Genomic DNA, 20,282 nt, shown 5'->3' with positions numbered 1-20,282 from the left:
AGTGTTTTTTATATTAGACTATGCAGCTTCTCCAAAGATGGAAGGTAATATATTTGTTTGTTTTTTGGAAACTGTGAATAAAAAATGAAGTTTTCCAATTTCAGTTGATTAACAATTTTTTCACTTGTCAACATGTACTTAGAGAGCAGCTGTTTAAAAATGTTGGCATTATTATAATCTGTTATGCTTAAGAACTAAATAATAAGGTAATTTTGTAATCACTAATACTTTCAATGAGTTTTAGATCTTTGAGCCTGAACTAAACTATTCAAACATGCTTGAACTTTGATTCAGGGTATCAGTTTTGGTATCCGATGGTAAAATATTTTGATTTTCTTCAGTGAAGTAATTTCTTTCTTTCCTTTTTTTTTTTTTTTTTTTCCTGAGGCAATTGGGGTTAAATGACTTGCCCCAGGGTCACACATCTAGGAAGTGTTAAGTGTCTGAGGTCAGATTTGAATTTAGGTCCTCCTGACTTCAAGGATGGTACTCTATCCACTGTGCCACCTAGCTGTCCCCCAGTGAAGTAATTTCTTAATTAGATACCTGAAATGCAACTCAGCATTGCTTCAGGTTATAGGACTCATTTGGAGGTGTAGATATAATTTTAATTGCATTATTGACGAAATTTAACTTGAACTAATAGTTCTTTTATATCATTTATTTTATTTCATTTTTTATTAAAGTTTTTTATTTACAAAACATATGCATGTGTAATTTTTCAACATTGACCCTTGCAAAACTTTGTTCCAAATTTTTCCCTCCTTCTCCTCATCCCCTCCCCTAGATGGCAGGTAGTCTAGTACATATATCATTTATTTTAATAATAAGTTTACATTTTAATAATATTTTAAGGTCTGTAGTTAGCAAAATATTAAGTTATCCATTTTAGAGATGAGGAAACTGAGGCACAAAAATGTTAAGTAAGTTACCATAAATGTCATGGCATTGGATCTAGTTTTCCTGGCTTGGATTACAGCAAGTATGTAATTATCTCTCACTGTCTCTGTCTCTCTCGCCATCTCTGTCTCCTTTTTCTTCTTTTTGAAATTTAACCAAAATTAATTTCATTTAAAACCTGCCTATGTGAAGAAATTCCAATGGGAAATACTCTAAACTTGGGCACAAAAAAGGCAGTGTAATTTAATCTAACATCACAAATGACTCTTTGTTTAAGTCAGCTGTATCACATTTTTACTTTTTGAAAAAGTTCCCACATGTATTATATGACTTGCAGTTGAAGTTCTATGAAACTAGTGTTGCATAATTATAGATTTCTCAAAATTTTAAAACTATTTGATGTTAAAAAAAATTTCAGTACTCCTTTGAATTAAAACAATAACAAACCTAATTTCTACCTTCAGTTTTCTCTTTAAGCCAGCTAAAATTTGAAAAATTAAAGTTGCTTCTTGGCAGGCACTTTTCTTTTTATTGCCAAATTTTAAACTGTAAACAGTTATTCCAATTGAATTTAAAACCATAGTTTCAAAATTGGAGTCTCACATTAGTCCAAAACCAATAGAGAAACATACATTGGATTTATAAGCCCATTACTTGTTCTGCCTTTAAATGACTTTTAAAACACTTTCTGCATTGGGAATTTCTGGACAATTTTAGCATTTTCCTTAGTCAATAACATCTTAATTGTTTAAGTTGTGTTTTTGTTCTTTTGTACAACTTATTGATTAAATTCTTCAGCTCTCCTTTTTGCCCAATGCCCACTTGCAAACATTAGCAAATTATCTTGGAATCTTTTTATTCAAGGAATGTGGAGTTTATTTCCAACTCTGAGATCTCACTCTACCTAGATTTTGTTCTGAGACATTTTGACACTTATTTCAATCATACCTTTGATGAATATCTCATAGTGTCTTAAGAGTTGGAAAGGATTGGAAGTCATTTAGAATAACAGATAACAACAGAAATCCCCTTTACAACATCCTGGAAATTAGTTATCTCCCTTCTCCTTAAAGACTTTCTTCACCCTTGTGAAACAGCTCATTCTACTTTTGATAGTTTTCATTTTAGTGGGCCTGTGAATGTTATTAGGAGTTGGTGAACAATGTGACCCAAGTTACATTAGTTTTGATAACTTATTCTTATATCAGTCAATGAGTGAATATTTATCCAACTGCCTACTATGTGCTAGGCACTAAGGATACCAAAAAAAAAAAAAAAGGTGAAAATAGACCCTCATCTCAAGGAGTTCATGGTCTAATGAGTAAGAAAACATGTAAAGTCTTCACTCCTCTAAGACCAAGGATTCAGACTGATCCCAAGGTCCTCCAGACATTACATTTTGGTGGCCAAACCATTTGGAACTGAGAGGATAACCAAGTGAATCAGTGTCAAGGGAGAAGAGAAGAGGGCGCAGGACAGAACCCTGTAGGATAACCCAGAGTTAGAGTTCTTCCTGTGTGAAGATCTAGCAAAGGAGATTGAGCAAGCAAGAATAGTCAGATATGTAAAAGCACTCCTAGGAGAGAGTAATGTCTCTAAAAATCCAGACAGGAGAGAGCATTAGGATGAAGAGAGTGATCAGCAACATCAGAGGGTTCAAAGAGATAAAGAAGAATGAAGGCAGAGAAAAGACTGTGAGATATATTTTGGACATCTTACATTCCACATGTCCAAAACTGAAGTTATCTGCCCCACCAAGAGACCCTTTCTTCCTATTTTTCCTATTATGGAAGGCATTTATCCTCTGACCTAGTCTTGCAGGCTCAGAACCTAGGTGTCATCCTGGAATCGTCCCTCTCTTCATATCCAATATTTGGCTGAAGCCTTATGGCTTTGCTTTTCTAACTTCTCATATATATTCCCTTCCTTCATGATACTGTTACCATCTTTGTAAAGGCCCTCATCATCTTGTACTTGGATCAATAAATAATCTGCTGTTAGTTCCTTGCCTAAGGTCTCTTCCCTCTCCAGTTCATCTTCCACTCAGCTAACAAAATTTAGATTTTCCTAAAATATGTCTGCCTATACCCTTCACCCTACTTCCCACTCAGTAAACTCTAGCAGTTTCTTGTGGCCTCCAAGATCAAGCATATCTTCTATTTGGTGTTCAAAACCTTTTATAACCACCCATTCCCCAAAAACCTTTCCAGAATGCTTACAGTTTATATTCCCAACTTATACTCTGAGATCTGGTAACACTGGATTCCTTGGTGTTTTTCTAAACTCGGGCATTTTCACTAACTGTCCTCCAGGTCTAAAATATTCTCCCTTCTAATTTCACCACCTGACTTTCTTCCAGTCCCAATTAAAATTCCACTTTCTATAGGAAGCATTCTCTAATCTCTTAATTCTAATTCCTTTCCTCCATTGATCGGTGTTGATCATGTTGTACCTATAGTAGTTTTCACTTATCTCCCTCATTAGATAGTTTCTACTCTCTAGAAATTCAATATGTTGCCTCTCTTTGTAACACAATTTTTTGCACATAGTAAGCACTTAATAAATGGTTGACTATTATAGAATGTCTCTTATGGAGTTTAACCCCCAAAAGCAGAAGAGATATAGGAGATGATAGCTATCAGAGATAGATGGATCAAGATTTGATTATTATTATTTTTAGAATGGGAAGGACTCATTGACATGCTCTTCTGGTAAATAACACAGGGAGAGATTGAAGATAAGTGAGAGTAGGGATAATGAGATGGAGGTGGGCCAGCAATTTACTGGAGAAAACAAATTGTAATAGGATCACTTGAGTACAGAAGGATTTTGCCTTAGTAAGGAAAAGGCTTCTACATATAGCACAAAGTGAAAGAGGAGACAGTGGCAGAAGACATCTGGATATTATGAAATGAAGAGCAGGTAAGAAGAGGAAGTTCTCTGGAAATGGTCCATATCTTTTCAGTAAAATACAAGATAAAACTCTCAACTGAGCGTGATGGGAACTTTGAGGAGAGATGAGAAGATTTGGAAGATTCTCTACAGTGAGTTGGGATAGTAAATTTATTTGGGGAAGGGGTGTAAAAGGATTGCCTTTTCATAGTGAACTCTTACTTGGAGGTTGTGTAACTTAAATTTGTAGTAGACTCAACAGAGTCCTAAGATTTTTCTCTAACTGCTTTCAGCAGCACATATATAGGAGCAAAGGCAGAGGAATTTGGAAGTGATCCAAGGTGAGATTTAGCAGGATAAGATCTTCAATCTTGGGGCAGAGAATTGTAGAGAAAAGGACAATGTGAAGTTGAAGTGGCTTACCAAGAGGTCAGTGGGGAAGGGAGGAAGGTCTAAGTAGTGTAGGAGAATTATCCCTGGGTAAAAACTGAGAGATTGAAAGATTAGATGTCAATGGATAAACTGGATTGGGGTTGCAAGGCATAGGGTGAGATGAAATAACAATAGATTATGATCAGAAAAAAAATGGTTTCCCAGTGATATAATGATTGGTGTGTGCTAAGTATACAGCATATAAGCAAGAAGCTCTCAGGCCCAAAGAGCACTCTGGGAGATAACAGAAGCACATATATTTATATGTCATATATGGACTCTTGGAGGCAGAGACAGAGTAATTCCATATTCCACTTTTGTGCTGGCTGGAGATATTCAGAGGGAGGTAGGGGCTGAAGCTCAAGACTTTGAAGGACACAAAAAAGTACTGGATTTTAACTCCTGGCTGCATTTGAAGTGATTTACTTGGAACTGAAACTAAGGCTGCCTCCAGAAACCTCCCCAAGAGACCTGCCCCCAGAGAATCATCATATTATATAAAAAGAAGAGAATACCACATTGGGAGACTGGGGGAGAGGGGGAGATGGCTTTGATCCAGGCACTAAACTCATGGAAGAAAGGAAAAGGTACTAAGATCACTAGGCAATAGCTACCAGTATTCTGACTGCAGAATAGAAAGGGATTGAGGAGGAAAGGTTGTTGAATGGCAGTGGGAACAAACGATTTCCCAATTCTTCCACCTCAGAGAGACAGAGGGAATGACGGAAAACAGCCAGTGCAAGAAGATGTGGCCAAGAGGGCTATGTCATTAGGAGGGAACCAGTCTCATCAAGAGTCAGAATATGGCAAGAATGAAAAAGAAAAGTATTTAAGAAGAAAATGCAAGCTTGTTGCCTATGGGATAAGGATAGTGACTATTATAAATAATTGCTTTTCTTTAACATCCCTATCGTTGTACTAGTGAGTGACACTTGAGAGTGATCTTAAAGTGACCATAGTAATTCAGTATTGCTATCTTCTGAAGAAGGTCTTTGAGTAGGAAGTGGGGCATATTTGAATTTAGGGGAAAAAAATTTGAGTTCATAAATATGAAAGCAGTACATTTGTAGGTAATAGAAAGATCAAGGATATGACTTATGTGGCTGAAGTAGAATAAAGAGTAGATCTTGAATAAGAGGTGAGAAACTGAAATTAATGTGTGTTAGGGAATATCAGCATATATATTCAAATTCTCTAAAATGAAGACAGAGATTGGGATGTTGGAATCCTTACAAAGTGTTAAGTCATTATTGATAGAGACAATAATTATCTAATTTAGCATGGTTCAGTATGATTGATCTGATCCTATAAGGAGATGTTATGGTCCAGAACTTGAAACAAGGTACTAAGTGGAATTTGAGAAGGTAATGTTTAAATCTAGTTTAGAATTGATTTAATGGGCACTTTGAGTAGAAAGTGGGGCATATTTGAATTTAGGGGAAAGAAAATAGTATTTTGTGGAAAGGAGATAATATAGATTTCAAGCAAATGAAAAAGCAATGTATAGTAAACCAGTTTTATTCCTACCTACTACCTACTATCTCCTATATACTTATCTTCTTTTATCAGTAATAGCCTCTGTTTTCCCGTTATTATTTTTCTATCCCCATCTCCACCCCTACCTCCCACTATCCCCAGCCCTTTTCGAATTGGATTAATATTTTCTAATTTCCTCAATTTGCAGCTTTATCCTAATCTTACTACATAACAGTTTGTCATGCCTGAATACAGTTCTGCAATGAATACTCCAGCTTTTTTTCCAAAATTTTATCAACTACTCTTCTCTCTTTTTTTTTTTTTTTTTTTTTTTTTTAGGGCAGAGGGCATTTTCATAGGAACATTTAAAGATATGCCAAGTTGGCATCTAAATTCTCATTTCTTCTCTATTTTGATGTTTAGAATATATTCATGACTCATTGTTTCTTGCTCTGAATTTTTCCTTTTGCTGATAGGGAGAGAGATGAATTAATGTCTGCACTAGTTACAGTAAGGAAGACTTTGTCAGAGATGCAGCAAATGGAATCCAATGCCTATGAGCAAGTGAAACAGGCTGTCCTGATGACAGAAGAAGCCAACTTTGAGAAAACCAAGGTGAGTGGAGCAGAAATTTAAGGGACAGCCTTACTAGTAGCTTGTTTTTTCTATGATTATTCTGTCATTGTACTCTCTATGGCCACCACTTACACAATGGATTTCTGGTTTTTGCTGTCCATTTCCTTTTATCCTTTGGAGACTTTTCTCATTCTTTAAAAAAAACAAACTTCTAGTAAACCATCACTCAGAGTTACAGCATTGAAAAGTTATTTAGAAGAGGTATACGAAGTTTATATGTACATGCATACGTGTGTATATGTGTACGGTTCTGTTTTCTTTTTAGAGTGTGTAAGTTTCAGATTGTGTTGTGAAGAGATTTATAATATGTGTAGAAAAGGAATCTGTTTTATTACAATATATGAAAGTCAAATTACATAAAATTTAACTTAATCCTAAAGCAAATTGCTATTGTTCCATGAAATGAATTGCATTCTGTCTTTCAGTATCTTAGATTGTGGTACCATCTAGTGTTGAATTAATGTATTGCAAGCCAATCATAGCATGATTTTCTTACAGGCAGAACATCAGGTCATGGAATTAAAGCTGGAAAGGACATTAGAAATCATCTAGTCTACCTTTTTAATTTTTATAAGTTTGGAAACATGTTCAATAAGGCTAATATGACTTGTGAAATGTCACACAGATTGTAAATCGAAAGTCAAGACTCAAGCCAAGACCTTCTGATTCTTAATCAAGTATTCTTTATGATATATACCATCTTAGACATTTTTATTGGGGAGGGAAAAGTTAATACCAAAAAAAGCCTGACATCAAAATCTTGTATGCAGAAATTTTCTTTCTTTGTTGTTGTTGTTGTTGCTGCTGCTGCAAGGCAATTGGGATTAAATGACTTGTCCAGAATCACACATCTAGGACATAGGCTGGTGCTCTATCCATTGCACCATCTAGCCTGCCCTTCACATAGAATTTTTTTTTCTAAAAGGGAAGTGTTAAGAAAATACATATAACTTAAGAAAAGTTCTACTCTTAGTTCTCTTTAAAATGGTTCCTTTTAACTTTAGAATACTATACCCTGCTTATATATGCTCACCACCTTGTCTCATGATTCCTTCTAGTTTTAAAATTATGATCCTCAATACTGTGGACTTGATTTACTTTAAATGATTGACCACTTCACATGAATTTTTATGTACTTAATAAGTGATTCTACTCTGTTTTATATTAGACATCCTAAGCTTATTGACAGTAATATTTCCTCTCAGAGAGATGTGAAAAAGGGTGAATGCCTTTCATCATGTAATTCTATTCATGACATGGATTGAACTTTAAAGCTGGACAGGATTGTGCCCAATTCTCCTGTTCTATGAGTGAGGGAGCTGGGGCACTGAGAATTTGACCTGAACACAGTGTTATTAGTCATACTCTAACTACTTGTGACATTGATCACAAGTGAAGATATACAGTTAATGATGATTTTTTTTTTTTTTTGATGGGACAAGGGGACCCATACTTGTTATTTTATTGTTGTGAGGAATTCTGATTATGGAAGTTCCCTTCATTTGTGCAGTTGAGCATCTTGTCTGTAACAGAATCTTAGAGGGTTACCTAAGCACTAAGAAGTTAGTTGGTCATGGTTACCCAGCCATTATGGACAGAGGTTGAACTTGAATCTAGGTCTTCATGATTTCAGGCTTAGCTTTTTTATCCTTCTCCACTTGTCCAGTTTTAGGATTAGGAAAAAGTGAATACTTTTTTTTTTAACCAAAAATATTGTGGTTAATATCAACAAAATTCCTACTCCATGAAATGATACTGGCTGAAAAATAAATAATACCAGGGAGAGTTTAGAAGCTTAGAATATATGGAAATAGTGCTAATTTTTTGAGACTGGTATCATAGAAGATAACTTGGATCAGCTATTTATCCAATTGCAAAGCCATAACCAGGGAGCCAAAAGACTTCTTGGATCAGGAGGGTAGAAAACCCTGTTTTTTTGTATTGGAGCTAATTGTTTTTGATCATTAAGTGCCAAGATTATTTGTCATCTTCTTCATGGCATCTGAGGACCCTGATTCTTGGGTGTTAAATCAGGAAATGGCAATTCTTCCCCAAATCAGTGTTTTTTTTGATGAAGGAACTTAAGCCTTTCCTTTGATTCCCCCTCTCTCCTATTCATAAAAGCATCATCTTAGACCTGGGAGGAAATTTAAGGATCTTTTAATGCTCATAGGAGATACTAAGACTGAAAGATGTGAAGTGATTTGCCTAGTCTCAGAAAATGACTCATTGATGTCTTATTGGAACTGAGCTGTGATAGAGACACATCATAACCAAATGATAGCAACTTACATCTGCTACTACTTTGCCCCCATTCTTCATTTTACAGACAACAAACAGACCCAGAATTCTTGTCAGAACAAGAACTAGAAGCTAGTAATCTTTACTCCCAGGCCAGAACTCTTTAGGCCAGATTGTTTATACTTGATCTCCTTTGCCTATTACCCCTGGTCATATGAACCAGAATAGATAGTGGGGGTATTGGAGGAGGGGGACAATGGGAATTTTTGCCTTTTCAATAGATCTGCCCAGATCAAGTGTGGTAAGGGACCTTCTGTGGGGCTACTTTTGCTGGCACTGAAGGGACTACCTCACTAGACTAGAACAGCCTCTGCATCGGTATGAGGACCCTTTGGCCTGATAACTGGTCCTTTTTTTTAACGACTCAATAAATCAATAAGTGATTATGTATAGAAATAGAAAATAAGCTCCCTGTGAGCAGGAAATAGTTTATTAGAATATGATCTCTTATTATCCTATCACCTTTTCTGCCAGCATTTTTACTCCTATCATCTACTTTACCTTTCTTTCCCTAGAGGAGCAAAATAAATATTAGACAACCTTTAAATTTCTTACTCTGAAGCAATTTCTCATCCCAGGATTAAGGACTCGGCTGCACTACCTTAATTATTGTCTTGATAGTTAAAAACAGAGTTTACCCTAGATACTACTTGATAAGAAGAAATATAGTTATTCCTCTGAAATCAAAAATTCTTTTCAATGTTTATATCACTTTGTGATCACATGTTATGCTAAAATGAAAAAGGTTGCCCTTTTGTTATACTTAGTGGGATGAGTTTTATTACTTTATTAGTATTCTTAGCTTTGAGGGAATGTGTTGGTATTTTCTTTATACTTTATTCTTTATACCAGATTAAAAAATATATTTCCACTGTGAAATTGGCAAGTCTTCAAGATAACTTTTCATCTTGAAATTTATAAGAAAAAGTCATAATTTGACAGGGTGACAAACTTGTTGCTTTTTTTTTTTTTTAAAGGAAGATTTGTGTAGACCATGTTGCATAGCATTACTGTTGCATTACTCTTATTATCTAATATTTTTTCCCAATGTACCAATTAGTATTTTTTTTTTTTTTTTAACCAGTTTTATTTTCAGTTCCCTGCTTCCTCTACCATTGAAAAGGCAAGAAAGACAACACAAATGCACATCATAAATAATGTGGGAATCATATCAAATTCCCACATTAACCATACCCAAAGAAAAATGAAATAAAATGACTTCATCTCAGTCTTAAAAGATAATCATATAATAGATAATAGAATAAATATTGCCCCCTCCAATTGTATCTCTGATTAAATAACTGACACTCTTCTATCCAACCAGAAATCTAAATCTGTCCTTTGCTTTCATTGCTTGAGCATCCTCTGACCCTTAGTTCTAGATCATGACATTATTCCTCCTTTGATTTCATTATCCTTCCTTTCCAGGCTTGACTCTATAGTCAATTAATTCAAATCTATGTTATTCTCTGTTCTCAAATCTTTTGCCTTTTGGTCTTATTATCATTCCTTCCTTGCCAGTGTCACCTCTGGATTACTTCCATAATCTGCTTCTTCTACTGTTGCTAAACAGAGCTGGAGGAAGTTATACAGTAGTATTGAAAGTATATATCATAAATTGACTGGGTCCTCATTTCAACAATGCAGTCTTTTTCATTTTCCTTTAGTAGAACTCCTTTTCACTCTCTGTAAGCTTTTCTTATCTTTTCAAGCCTGCCACACCTCCTCTCTCTCAGCAATGATAATTGATGCTATTTATTGTGAGTTCCTTTTTCTCCCCTTTTCCTTATCTCAAAATATCTTGACATTATCTCCCATCCTTGATTTCATTCCTTTAGCCTCTAACAATGGAGGGGGAAGGACTTCTCTTAGCCAAGGCATATTTTTCTGTATATGTCCTTGATCAAGCCCCTCCTTCTTCAGCAACTTGTAACTTCAATCATCCCATCTTTAATCTTTATCAACCTTTTTCAGTATATTGGCTTCTTATTCCTTTCAAATGTGTTCAAAGCTTCTTCGTCTTTAAACAATCTTTTTTAGTCACAGCCATCCTCTCAAGATATTGTTGTGTAAATGTGGAACCCTGGGCAAGTCACTTAACCCCAATTGCCTCAGCAAAAAAAAAAAAAAAAAAAAAAAAAGATACTGTTATGTATTTCTCTTCTTCTTAGGAAAACTCCTTGAGAAAGAAACTTTGACTACCTTCATTTCCTCTCCTCACCTGTCAACCTTTTTTATATTTTATCACATCACTTAAGTGAAATCCCTTTCTGAAAAGTTACCCACTGAAAGATATCAATTGCTAAATCTCATGGTATTTCTTTCTTTCTTTCTTTCTTTTTTTAACAAGTCTTTATTTTTCTTAACCTATTTGCTGCATTCTTGGAGGATTGTTGGATATTCTCTTCTCTCTGGGCTGTGATCTTGTTGATTTTCTTCCTGCCTGTCTAATCCATCTTTCTTCATATCATAACTCCTTACAGTTTTTCTGATAGTTTTGTCCAAGGCCCTCTCCTTTTCTCTCTCCATAGTCACTTTTGGTGACCTCATGAACTCACGGGGGTTCAAGTGTTGCTATATGACTGACTCACAAGTCTCCATTTTCAGTCTAGTTTCTGCCTTGAGTTCTAGTTCTCTATTATCAATTAACTATTAGGCATTTCAAACTGAATGTCCTGGAGATGTTTTAGATGTAACTTATCATTATCCTTTCCCTACCCTGACCTAAACTTGTATATTTTTGTTAAAAGCACCACCATTTTTCTAGTCTTTCCCATTCCCAACCTTAACATTATCCTGGGCTCCACACTATTACTTGATCCATATATGCAATTAACTGACAAATCTTGGACTTCTACCTCATAGCATCCTATTCTGCTGTCTTTTTACACAGCTACCAGCTAAGTTCAAGTCCTCCTCACTTTTCTCCTTTATTATTGCATTAGCTTCTTAATTGGCTTGAGGCACTTCTGATTTTTCTCTATTAAGGCTTTACCCCTTACTCCCTTTATTTTTCCTGTATGTGTTTTCCTCTGTCCTTCCCTCCTCCTCATTAAAATATAGACTCCTAGAGACAGGGGCTATCTTTTTTCTTTTTTTTCCTACTTCTATTTGTCTTACTCTTGCTTAGCACAGTGCCTGGTATGTGGGAATTGTTTAATGAATGCTCGTTGACTTGTGGGAAAACTCTCATTACTCTAACTATATAGTCAAAGTGATTCTCCTAAAACAGCTCTGACCTTTCTTTTACTCAATCAACTTTAGTAGCTCCCTGTTGCCTCTAGGATCTAATACAGTATAAACATTTTGGCTTATAGTACATTATTTTTACTCTGGAATTCTGTAATCTAAAAACATTGGTCTCTCAATTGCTTGCACTGCAACATCTCATTTATGTTCTCTATCAACTATCCATCTCCTGGGTTTGCAATGCATCCTCTCCTCAGTTTTACTTTATAGAATCCTTGGAGCTGAAGCATCACTTAAATGAAGTCTTTCTTGATCCTCCATCTACTACTAACTAGCTACTCCTAACTTGCATTAATATAGCTCATAATTTTGTATCAAGCACTGTGCTAAGTGCCTTACAAATATCACCTCAGGATTCTCATGATAATCATGGGAGATAGTTGCAGTGAGTGTCCCTATTGTACAACTGAGGAAACTGAAGCAATGAAGTGACTTGCCCTGGGTCCCATGGCCAGTAGATGTCTTGATTGGAACTGAGATTCAGTGCTTTGTCCACTATGCCACCTAGCTGCCTCAAAAGAGTTGATATTGAATTAGTTTGTATTTTTTCTCTTTATCTCTTTTTCTGAATATACATATACATATATATATATATATATATATATATATATATAATTTTTTTGTTGTCTTCTCCCATTACAATAAACACTCCTTGAGATTAGAGGTTTTCTTCCTTGTTTTTATCTCAATCACCTACCACATGTGGAGCATTTTAGGTACTTAATAATTACTTGGTGATTGATTGAATTGTGGTTGTTACTTGTCTGTTCTGAGCAACTGTTGGTTGGGAAAAGTAGTCCAGGTGGTTACTAGAGCCAGAGCAGCTAATGAGCTAGATGGGGCTGAGTTTTGGAAGAATTCAATTCATTAAGCATTTTGCTTTTGCCAGCAATTGTACTAGGTAGTAGTGATATGCACCTAGACTAGGCAAAAAATTCAACTCACTTTGTATTTAGTATAAGCAGATAATAGCTGTGGAATTAGATTGATAAGGAAGTGGCAAGGCTGATAGATCATGGAAAATAAAATAAATATAAAAGAAAGAATAGGTTAGCTTGGGAATTAGTCCAAGATCAAACTCAGATGCATTTTGCATTGGAGTCTAAATTAGAGTTCCTTCTCTCATTATTTTCTTCATTTTACTTCTCTGATCTTAGTGATCTAATTCCTTAAGCCATGAAAACAGAAACTTTACTGAACAATTTTATGGAAATCATAATTTTTTATGTTTTTCAAATGAGAGAGAAATTCTCCTGTAAGAGAAGCAATACTTCATTGAGTTCTCCAATTGAAGATAGAGTGTATTAATTCTAGTTTTCACTAGAGGGAAGCATATCCTTACTCAAAACTTAAAAAAAAAAGAAGTTTAGAGTATTTCTTATTAATCAATCTTATTAAATTGTCTCATTGATTAAGTTATCTTGTATGGGATATGGGGTTTTTAAAAGTTAAAGGGAAAGCAGAAATATGAGATTATTATTTTGGTTAAGAAGCTGTTTCAGACTAAAATGTGGCTTAAAAAATTAGTTTTCTCACTCAATTCTGTTTAGTGTTATTTTTATGTTATCTTTCTGTAAAATATAGAAGATGGAGAAAATGGCATCATGAAATAGTATAAAGGAGACTTTTTTTTTCCTGAATAAACTAAAATGAGTAAAGTAAGAATTTCCCTTTAAAAAAAAAAAAATTCAACTAGGAAATAAATACTTGTATCATTTTCTACAATCACATAGTCTTATTGGGTGACTTTATCTTACAATTTATTAGTTTTTATAACAACTATATTAGTAAGTATATTATTTAGTTTTTATAACAACTATATTGATAAAAGTATAGTAAACCAAAACATGGCTTAAATATATTTAAGGAAGATTGATTATCATAAAATTTCAACAGTACCTTGCATATAATTTTAAATTCAATGCCATATTTTAAAATTTGTTATTAAATTATTCTTTATCTAAATATCATATTCATTTGTAAAAAAAGCAACTGTCTAATGTTTACATATTTTATTTTATTATTTTTAATAGCTTTTTATTTACAAGATATATATGCATGGGTAATTTTTCAGCATTGACAATTGCAAAACTTTTTGTTCCAATTTTTCCTCTCCTCCCAGCCCTTCCCCAGATAGCAGGTAGACCAATACATGTTAAATTTGTTAAAGTATTACTTATTTTATTTTAAAGATATATACTCAAGGTGAGTAAAGGGAAATTGTTTTTTTCTGACCTCTTTGGCTAAATTCCTATATCATATTATTGACTCTATCGCTCCAAATCCTTGTACTTCTCAATTTATTCATGCTCTGTTAAATCTTCTCAGTAAAAACATGAGATTCGCTTAAAGTATTAAAAAAGTTGCCTCTGATTTTATTTTTCATCTTATGCTTCAAAGTTGAAGTTGATGTTTTTGATCTGATAGTACTTACATGAAAATCAAAAATCTTCAAATTGTTTTTAAAAATATCATAAAATTTAGGCTCTTGCATTTTTACATTTTGTAACTCAGCAATTACATTAATTTTTATCTAATAGGTTTTAATTCAGTGTGAACAGTTTAAGACTGAGCTGGAGAGACAGAAAAGTCGATTTGAAAAAGAGCTTGTAATTCAGCAAGAGAAACGACTCGGTGAAAAGGAGGCCTTGAGACAAGAGATGAAAAAAGAACGTGAAGAACTGGGAGCAACGGTAACTGGTGTTAAATATTTTAATCTGTAGTTGTTGAAAATGTGTTGCTGTGCTTTTTTAAATATCAGCAAGTCCTTATTAAAGAAAATTTATTTTTAACCTTGTCTTATATATTTTGTTTTTGTTTTTATTTTTTGCTGAGGCAATTGGGATTAAGTGACTTAACCCAGGGTCTCACACAGCTAGGAAAGTGTTAAGTGTCTGAGGCCAGATTTGAACTTAGGTTCTCCTGATTTCAGGGCTGGTGCTCTATCCACTCTGCCACCTAGCCCTTTTAGGTGTTTATGACAGTGTTCTTATATTTTGCTTTTTTCTTGAGCTTTATTCAAGAACTTCATATCACTCTAATCTTTATTTTTTTTTAACAGTAGCTTTTTATTTTTCCAAATACATGTAAAGATAGTTTTCAACATTCAACTGTGCAAAATTTTGTGTTCCAGATTTTTCTTCCCTTCCCCGCCCTTCTGACATAAAGTAATCCAATATAGGTTGAAGATGTGCAAATCTTCCAAACATATTTCCATATTTGGTATGCCATGCAAGAAAAATCAGGTCAAAAGAGAAAAAAAAATGAGATAAAAAACAAGGAAACAAACAATAAAGATAAAATTACTATGCTTTGATCCATATTGGGTCTTGATACTTCTCTAGATGTAGATGACTCTTTCCATCATAAGTCTATTGGAATTGACGTGAATCATTTTTAAATGTTTAAAATTGCCAAGTCCATCACAGTTGATCATCACATAATCTCATTGTTGCTGTGTGTGAGGTTTTCTTGGTTCTGCTCACTTCACTTAGTATCAATTTATGCAAGTCTTTCCAGGTTTTTCTGAAATCAGCCAGCCTGCTCACCATTTCTTATAAAACAATATTCTATTACATTCATATAGCATAATATATTCAGCCATTCCCCAATGTGATGGGCATCCACTCAATTTTCAGTTCCTTGCTACTACAAAAAAGGACTACTACATTTTTTGCACATGTGAGCCCTTTTCCCTTTTTTATGATTTCTTTGGGATGCAGACCTAGTCACTTTAATCTTTACATAAAATACTTTACATAAAGTAATTTTTTGTAATAGTATATGATCATCATTTCTTAGTAGACTCTTATCAAAGGGATGAAAACTAGCAGGTTTTTCCTATGTTAGAAAGGCTTCATATTTTATTTTCTGTAAGAGTATTTACCTCCTCAGGAAGAGAAGGCTGACTACAACTGTCTGTAAAATCAAGGGGAAAAAATCAAAGTAGTTCAGTTCTCTCCATTCTCACTTTCTACCTTCTTTTTGGGTAGGGACATTTGTAATATGACACAGAAGTGGAACCTAGGGTACTCAGTCAGAACCTTATTATTTGGAGACTTTCTATAAATTTATTTGAAGAATGAATCTCAATGTATCATCTTTACTCAAAGGCCAGTGAATCAACTCCTGGACGACTTGAAGTGTGCCATCATTTACATTCTAATGAAGCCAGAAAATAAGAATGCATCCCAGCTAGAAGATGATTTATACTGTCCTTAGAGAGGTAAATAAAGACTTGATTTCATCATTCTCTCAAAGGCAAAAAGAAAGATAATTCCCTTGATAGTTTCAAGATATATGGTGCTCATTATATGTATAAATAAAAAAAATCACCATGAGCATAATTTTAGCTTATACAGCAGCATCTGTTTCAGAGAATGAATTAGAAATTCTAAAAAGAATATTATTGATAAGACTCTCCAAATTTGAAGTCAGCATGTACTGCAATATTTAGTGACTTCAAGGCAAGGTGGGTTGAAGAGAGAATAGCAAAAAAAAAAGTGTTGGGGGAAAGTATGGCACAGGATCAAGAAATGAAAGGCTAAAGACATTCATTACAGAAAAGCCCTTACTTACATATGGTGAATATTTAATTTCAGAAGAGTCAGAAGCAGTTGTTAATGTTAGTCTCATTTTTGTAATGTTTTATGCTTATCACCAGAGAACTGATTACTGATGGTGGGAGTCATTTCTGAATTAGCCATCTCTAATCAGGTCATCAACTTAGAATCAACCTTAAGCATATATGAAGCAACTGATACATGCTTTATAAAATCAACAACAAATGAGGAAAAAAGAATGAAAATAAGGTTTCCCTGCAGCTAAAGTAACTGACCTGATCTATTTGAACAATACCAGAATATGTGAAGTGGATAATGGCACAGACATCGACAAAACTTCCTAATGCAGTTTAACACACACACATTTACTGCAACACCAAAAAGATCACCCCAGCCAGCAAGCATGATCTTTTTGGTCAGCAGTTAAGATATGCAGTCAATCTCTGTGATAGGCCTTGGATCCTTGGGAGTAACAGCACTTTCCAAATCATTTATCCTGCTTCTAGCCAGGGGAAGAATCTCTGATAGAGAAAAGACCAGCCCTCTTTGCCCATTGCCAACCAGTTGTCACACATACATGGTAAACTAGTCATACTGAAGCAGCAGAAGTGCCCAAAGGAGAGACAGCCCCCCTTTGAGACCATCATTTTCCCTCATGAGGACTACCCTAAACACTAGAACTTTTGAGAATGGCCATACTTCAGATCAGTGGGCTCCAACCATCATCTTAGGAGGCAGTTTCTCTAGAAATTAAACCTAGCAATTGTTTTTGCTGAAATGAAACTACATACAGCTGCTGAAGATGGAGAAACTCCAGAGTTCTTAGTACTGTTAAAGAGTTTGGCATATTAAAATGTGGCTATAACATTTTACCAATGGAAATGAAAGAAGAGGCTTGAATATCTTTGCCACTGTAACCTAAAGACCATAGATTTTCCCATCAAATGAAACTTCCCATATATGTTATTTCCCCCCTCCCCTTCCTGTTAGAATGTGAGCTCCTTGATAGGAGATGGCTTACTTTTCTAGTTTTATACTTAGTACAAAGGTTGGTGTTAAGGGGCAGGTCAATTCTCCAAGAGCCTCCATAGCTGTGGATCATAGCATCTGAAGTAGTTGCAAGGCAGCCTTTGCTGACACAGGTGTTGAGGACTGGGAATGAGATAAATTGGAGGCAGAGGGAAGAGGAGAATAGTCAAGAGAACAGCAACTGCCTCTTAGTCTCTTTGTATTGTATCATCCTCTCACAAGAGGAGATCTATTCTGCAGGTCTGGGTTCGATCTCCAGCAGCTACTGTCCAGTGGCTCCAGCAGCTACTGTCCAGTGGCTCCCATGTACTCCAATAGCTTGGCACATAGTAAAATTAAAAGAAGGTATTTCAATATTTTAATGGAACCCTGATCTCATTAATGTGGAAATACTCTACTAATGCAAATCACATATTTTCTGCTAGTGCATAATCTCCATATTTCTCAAGTTATACAATTTTTGGTTATGTCTTTTAATTTTCCATATGTATAAATCCTTCCCAAGGGTGCTACTTAACATCCTGGAAGCCTTCCTTTGGTTATTTTAATATTTTATGCAAATTCTTGGGCTGTCCATTTATTATTCTTAACTGCTGTTACCTCTGTCTTTTCTGATCACATATATCCTTGATAGCAACTTAAAAAAAAATCTGGCTGATCATGTAGCAGAATTATGAAGAAAAAAGATTTCTGGGAATGACAATGAATTCAGTTTTGGGTATACTGCTTTTTTTTTTTCCTTATTCTTTTTTTTCCCAAAAACTTTTAGTAATTTATTTGTTTATAATGGAATTACTTCTTTTTCATTGGTAATTTGGATATGTGAATGTAATAATCAAAACATTTATTATTTGCCTGTTGTGAGCCATCTATAAGTAATAGGACTTATACTTGAGTTTTTATCATTGTTTAGTTTGGCACACAAAAGTAATTTATTAAGAGTCACACAGTTAGTATTCATTAGTGATAGGACCTGAATCCAGATGTTTTAAACTGGCTTTTACCCATTGTACCATAATTCCTAGCACATAATAAGCATTCTATTAATGTTCATTGAATGGAATTATATCCCTTCTTCAGCAAAGTGCATCTTGACAATCTCTGATCAGAACACAGGGAAGAATTACAGTTTAAAAATGTATTCTAGTTTCTTTTAGCCTGATTCTTCTATATGAACTCTCTGCCCCTGTCAAAATAAAGGACTTACCTGATGTCAGTGTTCTGGAAATCCAGCAGTGCTGCAGCTGTGTTTCTTACTTCTGTCCTGGCAACAGATGCAGTTGGAGCACCTCCTGTAGCTTCTGCATTGTTAGTTTCCAGATGGTAGAAATGGAGAAAAGGAGGGTATGACAACAAGAGAGGAGACCTCAGAAAGTGGATGCTAGGAGAAAGCCGACAGGAAATGGGTCAGAAAAGACCCTGAATCACAGAGGGGAATGGGCAATAATGAGAATCACTGGCAAAGTAGAAGTAGTCAGTTATACATTGTAGTTTGAGGCTGACATGTCACATACAAATAGCAAAATAAAAATTTTAATGTATTGTCTTTGAAAAGATTACAATATGTATTTAATCACAGATTGTCCTAAATGAAGATATAATTTATACTAGTTGGCAATTAAGATTTGCTGCTGTTAGGTATCAATGGCTAAAGTAAAATAATACTATCATAATAATAATGATCTTGAACTTAATTTTTATTTTTTTAAAGAATCAAAGATTTATTTAGAAGATTTATATTCTAGATTTCATTCCTTCATTCAAGAAAATGTTTTTAAGATTTTATATGAATATAAGAATATTTTCTCCAAAACAGCATGTTCTAGATATTAGTGATTCTTCAAAGAATACTTTCTAGTTTAATCTTTTAGGAGGAATTTTGTAGTTCACTTCGTTAGTATTACTCAAGAGTAATTCATAAGAATAATTATTCCTAAGAAAAAGAATTTCTATTTTCAGCCAATTTGTATATGTCTTATACCCCATCAATTTAATTCTTTCATACATTTACATTTGTGTATACTTAAAATCTGTTTGTGGAATTATAGGACCTTAACAATAAGAAGATTCTTAAAATATATATTCTAACATTCCTTTTACAGATGAGATAAATAAGACTCAAGAAAAATAATAACTTTCCTGGTCTCCTAGGTATTTCTGTACAGTACAAACAGTAATAGATTTGAAGTCTGAAGACTTCAGTGCAGAACTTAATTATTTTTAAGGAAATAAAAAAGATACAAAAGAAATCATTTGAATTTCTGTACTATATAATTTAGTAAGAGATGGCACAGTGTAATGAAATAGAGAGCTGACTTCAGAACCAGAAGTCCCATCTCTGATAGATATATTCGATACCCTCCAACCTTCAACCTTCATTTAACAATTCCTCCTTTATCTACTGCCTTCAAACAAGTTTGTCATGTCCTAGAAAATAAACTTCACTAAATTGAACCATCCCTCAAATCATCCTATTTTCTTCCCTCTTTTTTTTTTTTTTTTTTTCAGGCATACTCCTTGAAAAAGCTGGCTTTATTCACGGTCCCCCCTTCTTTCTTTAAACTTTTGGATTCTAGCTTACTATTTCCTTTCCCAACTAAAATTCCACTTTCCTAAGTTATTGATGATGTTTTAATTGTCAAATCTAGCAATTTATTCTTAGTCTTCAGTTCCTTTTGACTTCTCTGCTTCATCTGCCACTATTGACCAATCTTTCCTCCTAGATAGTCTCCTCTGATTTTTTTGTGGTACTCTTCTTGCCCTTACTCTTCTGACCATTCCTATTTCTTCTTTTTCCTCTCTGTT

At 34.4% G+C, this 20,282-nt stretch overlaps 1 protein-coding gene across 6 annotated transcripts in view; it reads left to right on the top strand.

Annotated features, from left to right (window-relative positions):
• SDCCAG8 (SHH signaling and ciliogenesis regulator SDCCAG8) overlaps positions 1 to 20,282 on the top strand; it is a 282,059-nt gene that overhangs the window by 73,395 nt on the left and 188,382 nt on the right. For all 6 annotated transcript variants that reach the window (XM_051993493.1, XM_051993494.1, XM_051993490.1 and 3 more), the window contains 2 exons: positions 6,177 to 6,315; positions 14,427 to 14,579. In XM_051993493.1, coding sequence (XP_051849453.1) covers positions 6,177 to 6,315; positions 14,427 to 14,579 — 292 coding nt within the window. The remainder of the gene's footprint in view (positions 1 to 6,176; positions 6,316 to 14,426; positions 14,580 to 20,282) is intronic.

This window comes from Antechinus flavipes, chromosome 4 (genome assembly GCF_016432865.1).
Source record: "Antechinus flavipes isolate AdamAnt ecotype Samford, QLD, Australia chromosome 4, AdamAnt_v2, whole genome shotgun sequence".
Taxonomy (NCBI): domain Eukaryota; kingdom Metazoa; phylum Chordata; class Mammalia; order Dasyuromorphia; family Dasyuridae; genus Antechinus; species Antechinus flavipes.
The sequence above is the reverse complement of the archived record's forward strand: the minus strand, read 5'-3'. Positions and strand labels throughout refer to the sequence as shown.